This window comes from Micropterus dolomieu, linkage group LG16, assembly GCF_021292245.1.
Source record: "Micropterus dolomieu isolate WLL.071019.BEF.003 ecotype Adirondacks linkage group LG16, ASM2129224v1, whole genome shotgun sequence".
NCBI lineage: Eukaryota > Metazoa > Chordata > Actinopteri > Centrarchiformes > Centrarchidae > Micropterus > Micropterus dolomieu.
The window spans coordinates 4,105,283-4,121,513 of NC_060165.1; the positions used below are offsets into that span (position 1 = coordinate 4,105,283).

A 16,231-nucleotide genomic window follows, 5' to 3' on the forward strand; every position below is an offset into this window, starting at 1 on the left:
GTAGCAGCAGAATGAATTCAGAAGTGGACAGAAACATTTTGTCTGCCAATTTATGGAGAAATGCATTGAAACTAATGGGGAGGAAGTTTATCATGCAGCAGGACAATGAGCCAAAGCACACTGCCAACAAAACAAAGGACTTCATCAGGGGAAAAGTGGAAGGTTTTAGACTGGCCAAGTCAATCAGCTGACCTTAACCCAATAGAGCTGCATTTCGCCACCTTAAGAGGAGACTGGAGGGAGAAACACCCCGAAACAAACAAGAAGTGAAAGAAGCTGCAGTAAAAGCCTGGAATAGCATCACAAATGAAGAATGCAACAGTTTGGTGATCAATGGGTCGCCGGCTTGAGGCAGTTATTGCAAGCAAGGGTTCTGCCACCAAATATTAAATGTTATTTACTGTAAGATTATTTGTTCCATTACTTTTGCTCACCTAAGAATGCCGTGGTCTAATACAAACGGTGATATGTCCTGAGTTGTTTAACACATCTAGATATGGGCACACTGCTTATTAATAATTTCATTAAGTCATTTCACGTAGGCTTATCTGTTTTTAGGGACACATGCGAGAGCCCAGTGTGGGCGGAGACAATGAGCAGACTGCAGCGCACACAGAGAGTGTCACACACCTTTTCTGTTTTATAAAATCGCACACTTTTTGCGGTTATGTAATTGCACATGACGACATTGCGATTAAATTAATTGTGCAGCCCTATAACCTATTAAACAAATAACAAAACTGTTAATTATTTTTAATTCCGGCGACTAATGGATTCATTTATTATTTGTCTCAGCACTGGCAAAAGTAAGTTTAATCTGGTTTGATATTAAGCAGCCAAGTGGTGGGTGAAAAAGCCCTACTCATGCAAGATTTGTGATGAATCAAATAAAAGCTCACGGTCCATTAAGAGTTGTTATAAAATGATATTGACAACCGAATGAAATTCCGACTTTCCCTTGTGATAAAGAGTCAGCTCCCTACTCATTTCTGATACTAGTACAAATGGGGTGCTGCTTGTTTTGTTCTTAAACTGTTAAAAAGGTTTTTGTATGGATCTGATGCCCTCATGTGACGCTGAAATGGTTAATCAGTTGATTGACAAACGATTTTGATAATTGAGTAATTTTGTTCAGTCATTTAAAAAAATAAATAAATAAAGAGGCAAACATTTACTTTCACATTTGCTCATTTGGCAGATGCTTTTATCCAAAGCGACTTACATTTGAGAAACAACATACAATCATTAACAGATCATAAAACACAGCACGAGATCTACAACTGACAATACATATTATTAAGAGCTAATAGCACGTATTGCATCAGTGGGGTAAATACCTAGGGAAAGAAGTGAGCGTTAACAAAAAACTGCAATTAATACGAGATAATTGTAAGGGGATAGAAGAAGAAGAGCACAAGAAGTGCATGTTAGAGGTTAGGAGTTGGAGGTGTTATAAGAGGAAGTGGTTCCAGCTCCTCAGATGTGAGGATTTACGGGTTTTCTTAGACTTATTAACGGAATGTCTTTGGACTGATGGTTGGACCAAACAAGGCATGACGGTGACACCCTGGGCTCTGAGAAACTCTGGTGGATACTTTTAAACCACACAAATTTAAGGAGTTGTAATGACAGAAACGCCTTATAAATAAATTTGAGTTGACTTGCAGTAACACCTCTAATTTAGTTGAGTTAATTTCTCAAAATATAATCAAGTAATGCCACACACCAACTCTTTCTCGTTACGTCAGAATCAAGATCACTATGCTGTCCTCGGGCTCGCACACCTGAGGTACAAAGCCACACAGAAGCAGATCAAAGCTGCCCGTGAGTATTCTTCTTCCTCTCTTAAGAATCATCTCTTCAGTTGGGGGAAAGAACTTCTTTCGGTCACATCCTCTGCTGTTTCTCAACAGACAAGCTGATTGTGTTGAAGCACCATCCTGACAAAAGGAAAGCTGCAGGGGAGCAGATTGTAGAGGGAGACAACGACTACTTCACCTGTATAACTAAAGGTACGTGACACTGCTGCTGATTGTTATCAGCACTAGGATTATTCCTGGAGGGTTATGAACTCACTGTCATTGTTTGAACCTCAGCTATAGAAATCCTGTCGGACCCCGTGAAGAGGAGAGCCTTCGACAGTGTAGATCCCACCTTTGACAACGCTGTGCCATCAAAGAGCGAAGGCAAAGAGAACTTTTTTGAGGTGTATGCTCCCGTTTTTGAGAGAAATGCAAGATGGTCGTCCAAGAAGCACGTGCCCAAACTTGGTACCATGGAGTCGTCTTTTGAAGAAGTGGATCATTTTTACTCTTTTTGGTAAGTGGAAGACTTTTTGTTCTTGTTGTTGTTGCTTCCTAGCAAGAAATGTTGATTTGATTAAAGAAATGTTGGCAAGCTGGAAAAGAGTTTTTTTTAACTTGTATGTACGATTTCTGTTGAAGGTACAACTTTGATTCATGGCGGGAATTCTCATACTTGGATGAAGAGGAAAAGGAAAAAGCTGAGTGGTAAGCTGTGTGTGTGTGTGTGTGTGTGTGGCAGCAGTCCAATTTACTGAAACACGTTTCAGGTCCTGGGTTTTAACTTCAGCACCTGACTGACATTGTTTGAACGTTTTTCTTGCAGTCGAGATGAGAGGAGATGGATTGAAAAGCAGAATCGAGCTTCCAGAGCTCAGAGGAAGAAGGAGGAGATGAACAGAATACGAACACTAGTTGGTACAGTCCCAGAGCCAGCACACACTGCAAGATGAATGAAACAGATTTTGACGGGACAAGTAAAATATCCTACAGCTACATTAGGGTATTAAATATTTTGTACGAATCTGCTCTGTGGATGGAAACCGGTCTGTAAAAAGGTGCAGGGTCCAGGACTCCCGGGAAATCCCTGCTGCAAATGAGACTGATGAGTTGTTTTGCTTCTCTGCAGATACTGCCTACAGCTGTGACCCTAGAATAAAGAAATTCAAAGAAGAAGAAAAAGCAAGGAAGGAGTCTGAGAAGAAGGCTAAAGCTGACGCCAAGAAGAGAGAGCAAGAGGAGAAGGAGCGAGTAAGTCTCGTCTGCATTCATTCTAAACGTGTAACACCTGCCAGTGTTGCATGTTCCTTAACTTTGTCTGCACTGCGTAAATCAATAAGCATCATCCTCACCTTTCAGTCTGATGTGGAAACAGAATAAAAGCTGTTGTGACATGTATTTCTTTATGAATATTGACTCTGGTAGGACTTGCTCTCAGGCAGTGAGTTTAGTTTCAGTCCTTTGCAGGTGAGCCAGAAATGTTTTTGACAATGCACTTCGTCCAGCTTCAGTCTGTTGGAATCCATTTCTAAATCTCTCCTAATTCAAAGGCTCTTAATGTGTTGATGTCATATGGTAGTTATTGTGATCATCGAACATGTCAGAGTGTGTGAATGCCTTGTTAAAATAAAAAGTGGTCTTTAACAGACCTACCATTTACCGCTCACCAGCGGATGTCGAGCTTCAGACAGGTCAGGGTTTAGGTTTTGGTGACTTGCTTTTCAAACGTTCATCAGTGACTACTCTGTGTGTTTTAACAGGCCCGGCAGGCGGAGCTGGAGGCGGCCCGTTTGGTAAAGGAGAAGGAGGAAGAGGAAGCCAAGCAGGCAGCTCAGCAGGCCAAGAAGGAGAAAGAGATCCAGAAGAAGGCCATCAAGAAGGAGAGGCAGAAACTCAGGACTACCTGCAAGGTTCTTTCACTTGGAAGCACTCAAACCTCAAGTATTTCCCAAGAGTTGTAGAGACACTTGAGACTTGCATGAGTCATAGTGCTTTAGTTAACATTGTTTTCTGTCCCCACATCTTTCCTCACTCTGCAGAACTGGAATTACTTTGCTGACACTGAAGCTGACAGCGTGAAAATGATGGAGGAAGTGGAGAAGCTCTGTGACCGGCTGGAGCTGACAAGGTACAGTCAAGTACAAGGTCTTGACATGGGTGAATTTAATGCTGTCACACCTGATCCCCAAAGGGCATCTTAAACCTAAGATGACCCTAGTCCCATTGTCATTATATAAACTAAGATCATCCTAGCCTTACAATACTTGGAGGAAACCTTTACCCCGAGGAGATGTGTAACACAGTTTTTTTTGTTTGTTTCCAGTCTGCAGTCTCTGAATGAAATCCTGGCCTCAGGCTCAAAAGAGGACAGTAAGGCAGCCGTGGAGAAGCAGGTGAAAGTGCACTTTCAATATATATAATATATAATTTTTTAGGCATTTCACATTGATTTGATAGCTGATAGGAGATCCACCACAGGGGACCCCACACGTACCACTTTTCCTCACAAGTGTACAAACACGTTGTTGGTATGGCTCCGCTCAGGTGCAGGACGTGAACGCCCAGCTGCAGAGAGAGAGGGAGGCGGAGGTCCAAGCGAGGCAGGCAGCTCGCAGCACTGACCAGGCCAGCGGAGGAGGAGGGGCAGGGGGGAAGGGCTGGAACGAGGACGACCTCCAGCTCCTCATCAAAGCAGTCAACCTGTTCCCTGCTGGAACCAACGCCAGGTAGACACCCGCGCCGTGTCCACACAGCTCCAGTGCTGTCTACACAGGATGTGTCAGGCACAGTTGTTGATTGTAGGTCGCCTACGTTTTGGAAAATGTCTAAGTCCAGTATTCACATCGCAGGAGCTGCACTTTTTTGATGCTCAATGTGTCACAACATACCATTATAAATGAATTTGGTGCAGACCCTGGCAAAAATCACATCCTTTTTTTTTTTTTTTTTTTAAACATTTTTCAGGGAAAATTAATTGCAAAAAATTACCAAAACGTTCCTTACAAAGTGTGTTCAGTCATAATCTTATTGGTAGCTGAAAAACTGCCGATGGCCAACAGAATTTTTTCATTCATACTTACATTGTTGCCTTTTTTGGCTCTCCAAAGCTTTTCTTTGACAGATTTGTTTTTAGCTCTGCTCAACACGCACAGTTTGTCTAATTTGTTCATGTTACTTACAGAAAAGTTACAAAATATCAACCTCCTAATTCAAATACAGCCAAATTGTTGACAAGTTTATACATATATATATTTATCTATATATACACAGTGTAAATCTAAATATAGCATCCCTGCGTTTGGAAGTTACTTATTAAAAGAAAGTAAAAATGTTCTTCTTTCCAGATGGGAAGTTATTGCCAACTATATGAACTTACACTCTACCAGTGGCATGAAGAGGACAGCCAAAGACGTCATCAACAAAGCCAAGAATCTACAACGGCTAGGCAAGCTCACATACGACGAAAATGATTAACACGACCTGCCGCACACTACCTTCAGGGCAGCACAATTTAGCGTGGCTGCTTCCTTTCAGTTTAGTTTTGTATTAAATTACAGTCATGGTTCAAATGAACATACTTCTGCTTAATAATGCCAATTAAAAACTGTAGCTGCGCTGTTTGTATCCAGCTTGCATGTATGGAATGCAGAACACTGCAAGTTCAAAATTGTAATTACATGACAAATATTGTATCTTTCTTGCTGCCATCTCCACAGATCCACTGCAAAAAGATGAGATCAACAAAAAAGCCTTTGAGAAGTTCAGGAAGGAGCACGGCTCAGTGGCGCCCACCATAGACAACGCTGTGCCGTCAGAGAGATTTGATGGTGAGTATCTGTGTAACTGGTATACACAACAGTTCCGGTGTAGGTAGGTCAGCGTTACAGGTCACATTGACTCGCTGTGCCTTGTCCCTCAGCCTCCGGTACTGATGGCAACGCTGCCGCCTGGACCACAGAGGAACAGAAACTTCTGGAACAAGCCCTGAAGACCTACCCAGTCAGCACACCAGAGCGGTGGGAAAAGATTGCCGCTGCCGTCCCAGGACGAAGCAAGAAAGACTGTATGAAGAGGTACAAGGTAAGTGCTGGTCGAGGCTGGATTCTGGGCATGTTGTGAATAAACAGTATTTACCCACAGCTGCCAGTTTAGTAGGTACACCTAACTAAACTATTGCATTCTAATAAAGGAGGCTGTAGTTTGTTGTGATGTTGTTCTGAGATGTTTCTAATAATTAGTCTACCCCATTTCTATTCATCAGGGTAGACTAAATATCATCCAGAACACTACAGGTATTCTAACGGTTTCCCTGTTTCTCTGACAGGAACTGGTGGAGATGGTGAAAGCCAAGAAGGCTGCACAGGAACAAGTCGCAACCAAGAGTAAAAAATGACAAGAACCATAAAGCTTAGTATCTGTGTTATTTTAACATTATTGTGTTGGTCTTTATTTTATAATAAAAATTAAAGATACTACAGACAAGACTTAAATACTGTGTTTGTTTATATGCTGTACAGTTGATATGTAATCTGGCCAGAGAGTAGGTCTGCTCAGGTTCTCATCCAGAACATTCCACTGCGGATCTGGTTGTAGTCTGGCAGCTGTTCAATTGGACCTGAAATGGGGGGAAAAAAATGGATTTAATGTAACTGAAACAGTATGCACTACTTTTAAAGGTAAACTGCAGTTTATTAGAACATGGCATTTATTTTTATAGCTCCCATAAAGTGTTGGGAACACTGATATGTGTACCTGCTCTAGCTGTGTGGCTTTCCTGTGAGGGATTAATAGCAATATCACGGTTTAGATAATCTGGTAAAACCTGTCTGATCATGTTTCTTGCCACATTCCCACATCTCAGCAGTTACTTAGAGTACAATAACCAACAGAACTTGTGGCCGGAGATACTAAACTGAAACCCACGTTTAATTTTACTTCCATCCATTTAAAGCAACTGCAAAGAGTAGGGACCATACATATTTGAACATTATCATGATTATTTGAATTAACCTATGAAATATTAGTGTCCTCCTGAACAAATAAGTGGCTGCTGCTTCATGGGATATTTAGTTTCCTAGCCTAAAGGTTGGACTGAAGCAGGGCATCAGACACAAAGACATTTCCTCCACCCATAGAAAATGACTAACCTAAACTTCTGTGTCAAATTCAACTCCCAGGGATAGTCAGCCACTTGATACAGTTTTTGGCAAGTCTTAATAATACCCGTTACTCTAAATCAATCTGCAACAAACATCAACGTACCAACTGCTGCGATGGCAGGAGCCTTGTTGTAGATGTATTTGGTACACACGTCCTTAATGGTGTCAGCATCGATAGCCTGCACAGGGGAACAACAAAAAACAATTCCTTCAGTGTATTTATCCTTCATACCCTTTATTCAGCTCCCACTAGCCTTAAAAAGCTTTTGAAAGTTTATCAAGTGGAGCAAATGCCCAAAAGCGTAAAACGGTGCCAGACGTTTTACACAGCCAACCCATGACATATCAGTTATGGAGAGAAAAGCAGGGTGAATTTATCAGGAAGGGTGCTTACTTTATCATTACTGATTGTCTTATTGGAGGAGTTGTGTGTTGTAATTTAAACCTAGAGGTGCAGGAAGAAGGTTATCAATACAGAACATTTCCCAAAGTTCAAGTTCCATGTCATTGCGTTTTTAAGTCTGGACTTTTCTGTCTGAGGACCAGATCAGGAGTTTAATATAAGGCTTTGATGATGTATCATTTGGAAAACTTAACATGTCGCAGTCAACTGAAAGCCTTTAAATTAAATGTACATTATCGACGGACGTGATCTGACCGTGTCCACTCACATCAATTCTGGCCTCCAGCTCATGCAGAGGGATCCTGCGACTGTAGCACAGCATCTGTCTGCCGATGTCCTCGCAGATAGGGGTGGATCCTAGCCAAAGCAAACAGGCCGGCGTCAGTAAAAAGCACTACATCATCAGTGCGGCCTGATGTTACGCAGACTTACCATCGAGATGCAGGAGCATGTTGGTCTTGAGCAGATTTTTGGCCCGTACCACCTCACTCTCTGTCACACTCGTGCAAAGAGACATCCTGTCCGGGAGCAAACATGTAGGGTTTAAACGTACCATTTCTACAGTACGACTGATGTGTCCTTTTTTGTGAGTGAGTGTACTCACCATTCCATCTGAGTGAAGTGCATCATGTCTTTGATGGTGCCGGGCTCACACACCATGTAGAGCCCCCACAGGCCTGTGTCTGTGTAGCAGGTGTTGAAGGACTGGAAGCTGTGGCACAGGTTCCCCTGAGAGGCCATCTGAGCCAGTTTACTAGACAGGTTCTGGTTCACCAAGGATACAGGACTGGTTACAAGATGAAAGCATGACCCTGTGCTGCGTGTGGCACTTCATTACCACACACACACACTCTGTCTGTTAACAAATACACTGTTAGAAGTTTTATGTTTGCTTTTTTTGAATGGGAAAGAGAAGGATTAGTCTGTGTGGCAGGTTTCACAGTGAAGCATGACAGAAACCAAAACAGCAGGAGTGTGAAATAGTTCATGAGTTAAACCAGAAGAAACCAACTTGAAAGGATTCCACACCATAATACAGACAGGATATGGATCAAAATGATAAATCTACCAAGAAAATGCAACAACATACCAAATAAAGTGCAGAGCAGCTGGACTGATTAACATTGGAGTTGAGTCACTTTGCTCCACTCAACTTGACTTTGAGGTTTCGTCAGTACTCACCACGCCACCAAACGAGCGGTCCCAGTTTCCAATAAGCGTGTTTGCCACCATGAGGGGGATGGTGTCGGGGTGCGACCATCCAACTGCTTCCACTGCGATGGCAATATGAGCCAGAGGCATCTTGTCGTCACGCACACGGATCTGAAGCGACAGCAGAACACATTCACTTTCATTTTTCCTCCTATTTTAAGATACATTTTCTTTGACGTTAACAGCTTCTATTAAGGTTCTTTGTGACAATGTGACAATGATAATAAACATGACATTTTATTAAGAATTTCAGATCCACAGATGGCAGCAACCCTGCGGCTTCATTTTCTGTCACCCCCCCCGCCAAATAATAATAAGGATGATTTACATGACAAAATTAAGTATGTAAAACAAACAAGGGAACTAAAACACAATAAGAATGAGAGATGGCTTAAGACTTCACCATTACCTCGCTTCCTGTGAAGTGGCATGGAGGAAGTGCCGGGGCGTCACCTTGATATCTGCCAGGGAGTTTTCCAAAATGATACTTGGCCAAATCGATAAGCTCATCATGTGAAACTCCTAATAAATAAATAAATAACTAAATAAAACCACATCACAGAATGTCAGGACAACCTCAAAGTCATATTATACTGGTGTGGATTCATAAAAACACTTTGGTTCATGCAGAATCAACAGGAACGTCCGCTTACTTTAATCAGTCTATTAAAAAAGAAAATTCTCCATTAGCCTACTTCTTATTGTTAAACATATCAACCTACATAAACCAAACAAGTGAGGAGACAAACAGCTCTGACCTCCAGCAGCAGCCAGCACGATTCTGGGGCCTTTGTAGTGAGTAGTGATGTACTCCACCAGGTCTCCTCTGTTGATCGTCCTGCAATGAAATACAACTTACTGACAGCCTGAAGGTAAGGTGTACAAGGCAACATTTCTAAAGCAAGTCTGATACAGCAGAGCCATGTGAGACCAGAAGATCGACCACATTGTGATCAGGTGTTTGCCAGACAGCTACCCGTTTGTGTCAACTACAGGGATTCAAATGTCACCAGCAAGTGTCCTTAGCATTTAAAATGAATGTTTGGCCTCACTTGATGTTCTCGGTGGGGCCCAGGATGGTCCGGCCCAGCGCTGTGGACTGGTACGCTGTAGCATGCAGGTAATCAAAGACCACTTCCTGCAGATTGGTCTCTACTTCCTGCATCTCTCTGAGGATCACCCCTCGCTCCCTCTCGATCTCTGCCTCACCCAGCGTGCTGTTCTGAATGATGTCAGCCAGGATCTCCACAGCTTGGGAGAAAGAAAACGGTGAAACTTTTATTTTGTTAACTGGAACTACTCATATCATACATCAGTCTGATATTCTGTGCGTCATTTCAATGTGTTCTTTTCTGATGTGTTATAATTTACTTTTATTTACTTCATTTCCTTCTGCTTTACCAACTCATAAACAGTCAAAGATATCTTGCAGACGTCCTCCTTACTGACGGCATAACATTTCTTGCGGCTGCATTGCAATCTGGTCATTTTAGGGAACTCTAAGTAGAAATTGGTCTCTCTGCCTCATCTATTATTGATTGCTCAGTGTATGATTGTACATTAGGAAGAAACGCCTAAAATTTGAATCACGGTTCTCCTTATTGGCTCCTAAAAAAGATATCCCTTTATTAGTGCGAACAAAGGCTACATATCTGCAGGGATGTGGCTTTCTGCTAGGACCTGTCTACTGTATGTCATGTTCCAACACAACAGCGTGATTTGTTTAGAGCATGCATGGCTAACGTCATTACAACCAGTGGCAAAGTTGGACCTCAAACACTCAACACTCAGTGTGAGTGAGTGAGTCACTCAAAAGTGCGGCTGTTGAGCATTTGTGAGACAGCAAAGCTAAGTGTAATGCATGTGGGAAGCTAATTAATTATAAGTCAGGGTGCGCATCGATGAAAATCTCTATATGTTGACTCCAGAAAAAAGCTCTTACTCTGATTACATAATCTGATATGCAATTCCCTGCAAAGCAATCCAATGTATCCTCCTTTCTTTATCACCAACTTCATCATCATCATGGTCATGGCAACATACCAGTGTAACCTCACTGCAACATTCAGCTCTTCTGCCCCGCTGTACTGTACCTCGTGGAAGATCTTTGGAGAAAGCTTTGGCGTAATACACAGTTTGCTCTCGGGACGTGTAGGCGTTCAGGTGAGCCCCCATGTTCTCAATCTCCAACTCCAGATCTAGCTGGGAGCGCTTCCTGGTGCCCTGTCACACACACAGGTGAACAACCCTGGGATATGTTTTGCATTACTGAAGATAAGACATATAGCATATTATTTATTTATATATATATATTCCACATATTATTTATTTATATATATTCCACTGTTGTCTATTTTTCTAGCTTGCCAAATTAAACCGTATTTATATTTGTTGCATATATCCAAATAAGAATTATTGCAATACACACCACTTACTCCAGCTAGCACAAGTATAGTATAAAAAAAATGCTGCACTATCACCTTACCTTAAATGCCATATGTTCCAGGAAATGTGCTGTGCCATTATTTCTCTCATTCTCATAACGACTGCCTGCGTCTATCCAGAGGCCCACCTGGAAGCAGTGAGCAATGAACATTCACTGATTAATATCCAATCATACTCTCTGAAGCTACTGTACCACAACTTTTGTACTGACAGAGCTAAGCTCTTTATTGGGCATTGGGATGAACCCTTGAAATTTGCTCTCTCCATTTGGAAAGGATCTCAATGCACATCCCCACCTCTGTAGATCCACGCTTTGCTGCTTGCGCCGTTGATTTTTTTTTTGCTTTAATTTCTTCCCTGCATGTTCAGTGAGTGCGATAAAATTGGAAATATTCACAGATTCGAACTACCGGGATCAATAACTTGTAAGCAAAATGTGTTTAAAACACAAACAACGCATCTTTACTATCATAGTTTAGTAGACAACAAGCTACAAGTACATGTTCACCTAAATGAGTCGTCCTACGAGCGGCACAAATAACATTGGTCTCTACCATAGACTGTATATTAAAAGGTCTCTACGTGCAGCCGGCTGTGAGACGAGTGCGCAGGGACCATCTACAAATTGCAACGCCGAAAACACATACTGCAGAAATATTCAATAACTTCCCACTTATACAATGAAGTGCCCCCAAATCACCTTACACATTCATGATATACTGCTGGTTATACTACAACACTTAGTTTCGGGAAAAAAGGCTTTTGCATACCTAATATTAGGTAGGCCTATTTTTAATATTCAATAACTACACTGTTATAAGCTGTAGTGTCTCCAATATCACCCCAGGCATCAGTGATCTCATGTTGATGATACTACAACACTTAGTTTGGAGAAATATTGTTTTGCATAATTTTAAATTGCATAGATTTAATAGCTAAATTCAATAACTTCACTGTTATAAGTTGTAGTGTCTCCAAATTCACCTCACACATCACTGATCTCCTGCTTGTGATACTACAACACTTATCATTTTGTTACTGAAATGAACTGTTCAGTGTGCTGCACACAGTGAAAAAAAAAAGCAGCTGACCTTTCTATTTTAACTGGTTGAACTTTTAACTTACTGTGCAGGTGGTGAGCCCGGAGTCCTCAGACGACACCCGGAGTCCGTTTTCTAAAGTGGTCACCTTGGTTTCAGGAACATTTAGAGCCACCTGGTGAGCAGCCTGAGTAGCCAAGAGTCTGCGTGGTCCAGGTGCGAGCTGCAGGAGGAGGACGGACATGAAGCAACAGCCAGTCATGATGACACTACAAACCTAATACAGTGACGTCAACTGTTACCAGATACCTGTCAGCGGTAATGAATTTAACTATATCGTCAATTGTTTTATTGTATTACACAGGCCAAACGTCAAATGTTTCTTTAAGAATTAAGCTTGAAATAGCCGAGCATGTCGCAGCTAACGATTAGCTAACTTTGACTAGAACTGTTAGCAAACATTGAGTCTGACAGGCCACGCCGAGAGCTTTTCCTCCGTTAGACTGTAACGCTGTAAAAGTGTTACACCAAAGCATGACTGTAAACACATTTTTCTTACCCTGCTTAAAGAATTTGTTTTCAGTAAATGTCTTTGTAGGAGATATCTCCCGGCAGATGTTAAGCGCTGCATGGACGCCGCCATATTGTTTGTCTGTCACAAAACGCTATGGCCATTTTCATTGACGCAATCAGTATGCAACATCCGCCGGGGATGACATGATTTTATTAAAAGAATAAAAACCAGAATGTTTTTTTGAAACTATTAAAAAAGCATTATATATAAAATTAGTCCTTTAAAAGTCAAAATATGAATAAAAGTTATAATGGCAAAAGTTACTGGATGAATTAATGGAAACTAAGTATATATTATTCAGCGCACTTTGATCATTTCCTTCTATTTTCACAACTGTGTATGTTCATAAAAACGCTGCTATACAATATGTTTCCATTAACTTCAAATATGACGATATAAAAAAGCCTTTAACCTTCTACTAATACTGTGATATTGAGAAATTACTACATGGTCTTACAAAATCCAGCGACAATAAAAAAATATTTAATTTGATTTATTGATATTATTATTAATGTTATTGTTAATATTATTATTGTATTATATTTAAAACAAAAGAGCAAGTGTGCAGTCAAATGTTATTCATTTCTATAATGAGATTAAATTAATAGTTAATTAGCAGTCTAAGTCTAAGATGTATTTAGATCTGTTTTGATTTTAATATGTATGCTTTTTTGGTGTTAGGTTAGGTTTGCTCAGTATGAAGACGGTGATTTCAATGCCTGTTCCTCTATTTTTTTTTTCTTCCTTGGTCACGTTTATTTTGAAAGCGTGACAGTTGGAAGGCGGAAGTGTGGCTTTAGCCTAGCGCGAATTTTCTTCAGAGGGTCTTAAGTTTGCCTCTTGATTGCCAAGCTCATCATCACATTACACAGTGAGTGGCAGAGCCAAGCAAGGCTAAAATACAGTTTCACGCAGAACAGGGTCAGCTGATGATTCAGGTATTTGAAAGCATTTGTCTTTTAACGCAGAGTTGTCTGATTCTCTGCCCGGTCTGATATTATCGCGTTAAGTTCTGCCGCTATTCTAGCTGTGGGGTTAAGTTAGCATTAACGTAGCTATTGTCGCTAATAGTGGCCTTAAGTTTAGCTGATGCATTGAAACAGCAGTCAACAGCCATTGTCTTTGGTGTGGCTTCCAGACAAGAAATGGCGGATAGCGGAGATCTAATGGACGGTGATCTGGAAGATGGAGAGATCTCCAGCTCCAGCTCGGAGACTGAGATGGGAACCGCAGCAGCAGTACAAGCTCGACCCCAGGCTCATCCAGCTTTTAGCGGCCAGTCCTTCCACAACAGAGCCGCTGCACAGCCCTCTACCGCCGCCTACCGCAACGCTGGTAGGACGGTGGAGTCCAGCGACAGTGACCCGGACTCGTCGGACGAGGAGGCGGCTGTTTGGCGCCGTAAGCGCCAAAAAGTAATGAACGCTCCCCAGCCGCCTGCCTGCGCTACACGGGCAGGGCCGATCCGCATGTCCGCCCCCGGCGCGCCGGGAGGCCGCAAGGTGAACAACATTTGGGGCTCTGTGGTCCAGGAGCAGTGCCAGGACGCCATAGCTGCAGAGCTGGGCATATTTGGCATGGAAGGTGAAGTGAGCATGTCCAGCAGAAATGTGGAGACTTATAACTTTGTCCTGGCCCGTAAGATAATGGAGAAGGAGAGGGAGCTGGAGAAGCAGTCAAAGGATGAAGGAGAAGTGAGCATGCTGGACGACCAGCTGGAGAAGTACATGAGGGACAGGGACTCAGAGCAGAGGGCAGGAGGTGATGCAAAGAGGAAGAGGTCAGCTAAAGAGAGACTGGGCCCAAGGGCTGAAATGGACATCAAGGGCCGGTATGAGATCACAGAAGACGACCCAGAGGAAAAGGTGGCGGATGAGATAGCATACAGGCTGCAAGAGCCTAAAAAAGACCTGATAGAGCGCGTTGTTCAAGCCATTGGGAGGAAAAAGGCCATAGAACTGCTCGGAGAGACTGCCACACTGGAGGAAGCCGGCGGTGTGTACACCCTGGACGGCAGCAGGCGACGGACGCCTGGTGGGGTGTACCTCAACCTGCTGAAGAACACTCCGAGCATCACCAAGGCCCAGATCCGGCAGGTGTTCTTCGAGGAACACCACAAAGAGTACAAGAGCAAGAAGGCGGCCCAGAAGAGGAGGCGACACATGGTGGCCAAGAAGATGAAGCAGGCCATTGGCACACTGAACCTGCAGGAGCACGACGACGTCTCCAGGGAGACTTTCGCCAGTGACACCAATGAGGCCTTGGAGTCATTGGAGGAGGCTCCGGAAGAGGAAGAGGAGGGTCAGGAGGAATCTGCTGTGGGCATTGAGGAGACACCGGTGGTCTACAACTCCGCTGACCTGGAGGTCTTCTAAGAGCTGCGCGCTGTGATGACATTTTAGATTCAAATGAAAACGAAACACTTAAAGCACTGTAAAAGTAGACTACTGTCTCTACTGAGTGCAAAATCACACCTGAGTGTTCTTTTTTTCTCCTTTTTTTTTTTTTTTTTGACCTTTAGCAATAAAAGGAGCACTTATGTTAACAAAAATGTGGGTTTTGTTTGGCACAGCATGTATTTGTAGATTTCAGCACATGTAAACACAGTAAGAATTAACTGCAAGTTAGCTTGATTTGTGCTACAAATGTTTCTCAAATTCCAAAAGTGTGAATTACGTAAGATTTTGCAGCATATTGGTGTAAAAGTGAACACTCATTGATTTTCAGTTATGGTAACTTTCTTTGTTATAATTTTCAGTCTGAGATAATGAGGTCTTGATTTATTAAATGCATCTGTATGACGGTATCTGGAATATAAATAAAAGTGACTCAGGTAATTTACTTAAGTATGTAGTTGGTTTTTAACTGGACTTTTTCAATACTACTAACATGTAAGGCTAATTGAATGCATTAAAAAAAATAATAATAATAGATTCAGTCCTTGATATCCAGGTATTTTCAGCAGGCCAGGATGGTTATGAATCACAGAGAATCAGATTTGTTTTGCCAGAAAAGCAGAAAACCTCAATACATAGGTACAGTAGTTTGGACAGCTGTTGTAGTACAGATGTTTGTCCACTACATGGCAGACACACACTATTTCCCACAAGGACAAAATGCCCTTTATGTATTTGTATGTCTATCTATCTAGACACAGAGAGAGAGTAAGATAAAGGTTTCCCATACATTATGTAAGGTGACAAACAATATATACAAAAGTGTACTGTAATACAAAATAACATCCAATTAATAAACTTGAATAAGAAATACAAAAACAGTAGTTAAAATGCATGCACAGATTGGGATGGGGTAATGGAATAAAGTGTATAGACAGCAGCACGTGCAGTTATATTGCATTTGAAAGAGAATGCTATCCATTCTGACTTATCTAAAAATAGATAGCAGCGTAATATAGCATCGGTGGTAGCAGATAGTGTTCTGGTAATGCAGGAGATGAAAGACATGGTGTCTCGGTTACTCTGTATAATCCGCACACCAAAGACAGGCCCTGTGAAGACTGTTGAGTGTGTAACTGTGTAACTGGGACATGTATTCTGGAAAGAGAAATTACAGTTGAATTTATTTAATTTTTCAGT

At 42.0% G+C, this 16,231-nt stretch overlaps 3 protein-coding genes across 5 annotated transcripts in view; 2 read left to right on the forward strand and 1 right to left on the reverse strand.

Annotated features, from left to right (window-relative positions):
- Window positions 1-6,292, forward strand: part of dnajc2 (DnaJ (Hsp40) homolog, subfamily C, member 2) — a 9,550-nt gene extending 3,258 nt beyond the window's left edge. The window contains exons 3-16 of the mRNA XM_046072362.1: window positions 1,749-1,824; window positions 1,914-2,012; window positions 2,097-2,319; window positions 2,445-2,510; window positions 2,629-2,720; window positions 2,932-3,053; window positions 3,563-3,712; window positions 3,842-3,930; window positions 4,126-4,195; window positions 4,347-4,528; window positions 5,147-5,247; window positions 5,519-5,629; window positions 5,722-5,882; window positions 6,127-6,292. Coding sequence (XP_045928318.1) covers window positions 1,749-1,824; window positions 1,914-2,012; window positions 2,097-2,319; window positions 2,445-2,510; window positions 2,629-2,720; window positions 2,932-3,053; window positions 3,563-3,712; window positions 3,842-3,930; window positions 4,126-4,195; window positions 4,347-4,528; window positions 5,147-5,247; window positions 5,519-5,629; window positions 5,722-5,882; window positions 6,127-6,195 — 1,611 coding nt within the window. The 3' untranslated portion in view covers window positions 6,196-6,292. The remainder of the gene's footprint in view (window positions 1-1,748; window positions 1,825-1,913; window positions 2,013-2,096; window positions 2,320-2,444; window positions 2,511-2,628; window positions 2,721-2,931; window positions 3,054-3,562; window positions 3,713-3,841; window positions 3,931-4,125; window positions 4,196-4,346; window positions 4,529-5,146; window positions 5,248-5,518; window positions 5,630-5,721; window positions 5,883-6,126) is intronic.
- Window positions 6,211-12,763, reverse strand: pmpcb (peptidase, mitochondrial processing subunit beta). The gene is made up of 13 exons (XM_046072369.1): window positions 12,621-12,763; window positions 12,147-12,284; window positions 11,062-11,148; window positions 10,670-10,799; window positions 9,629-9,827; window positions 9,335-9,414; window positions 8,986-9,098; window positions 8,547-8,687; window positions 7,969-8,129; window positions 7,797-7,882; window positions 7,633-7,721; window positions 7,065-7,140; window positions 6,211-6,417 (listed from the first exon to the last, which is right to left on the reverse strand). The coding sequence occupies exons 1-13, from the start codon at window positions 12,702-12,704 to the stop codon at window positions 6,353-6,355; spliced, it is 1,449 nt and encodes a 482-aa protein (XP_045928325.1). The 5' UTR covers window positions 12,705-12,763; the 3' UTR covers window positions 6,211-6,352.
- On the forward strand, window positions 12,253-15,481 carry phax (phosphorylated adaptor for RNA export). 3 transcript variants are annotated; one of them, XM_046072373.1, is made up of 2 exons: window positions 12,253-12,379; window positions 13,774-15,481. In XM_046072373.1, exon 2 carries the CDS (start codon window positions 13,781-13,783, stop codon window positions 15,008-15,010), a length of 1,230 nt encoding a protein of 409 aa, XP_045928329.1. In that variant the 5' UTR covers window positions 12,253-12,379; window positions 13,774-13,780; the 3' UTR covers window positions 15,011-15,481. The 3 variants fall into 3 exon arrangements, with proteins under 3 accessions (XP_045928329.1, XP_045928328.1, XP_045928330.1); XM_046072372.1 differs by lacking the exon at window positions 12,253-12,379 and adding an exon at window positions 13,418-13,573; XM_046072374.1 differs by lacking the exon at window positions 12,253-12,379 and adding an exon at window positions 13,418-13,506.
- Window positions 15,482-16,231: the final 750 nt, after the last annotated feature.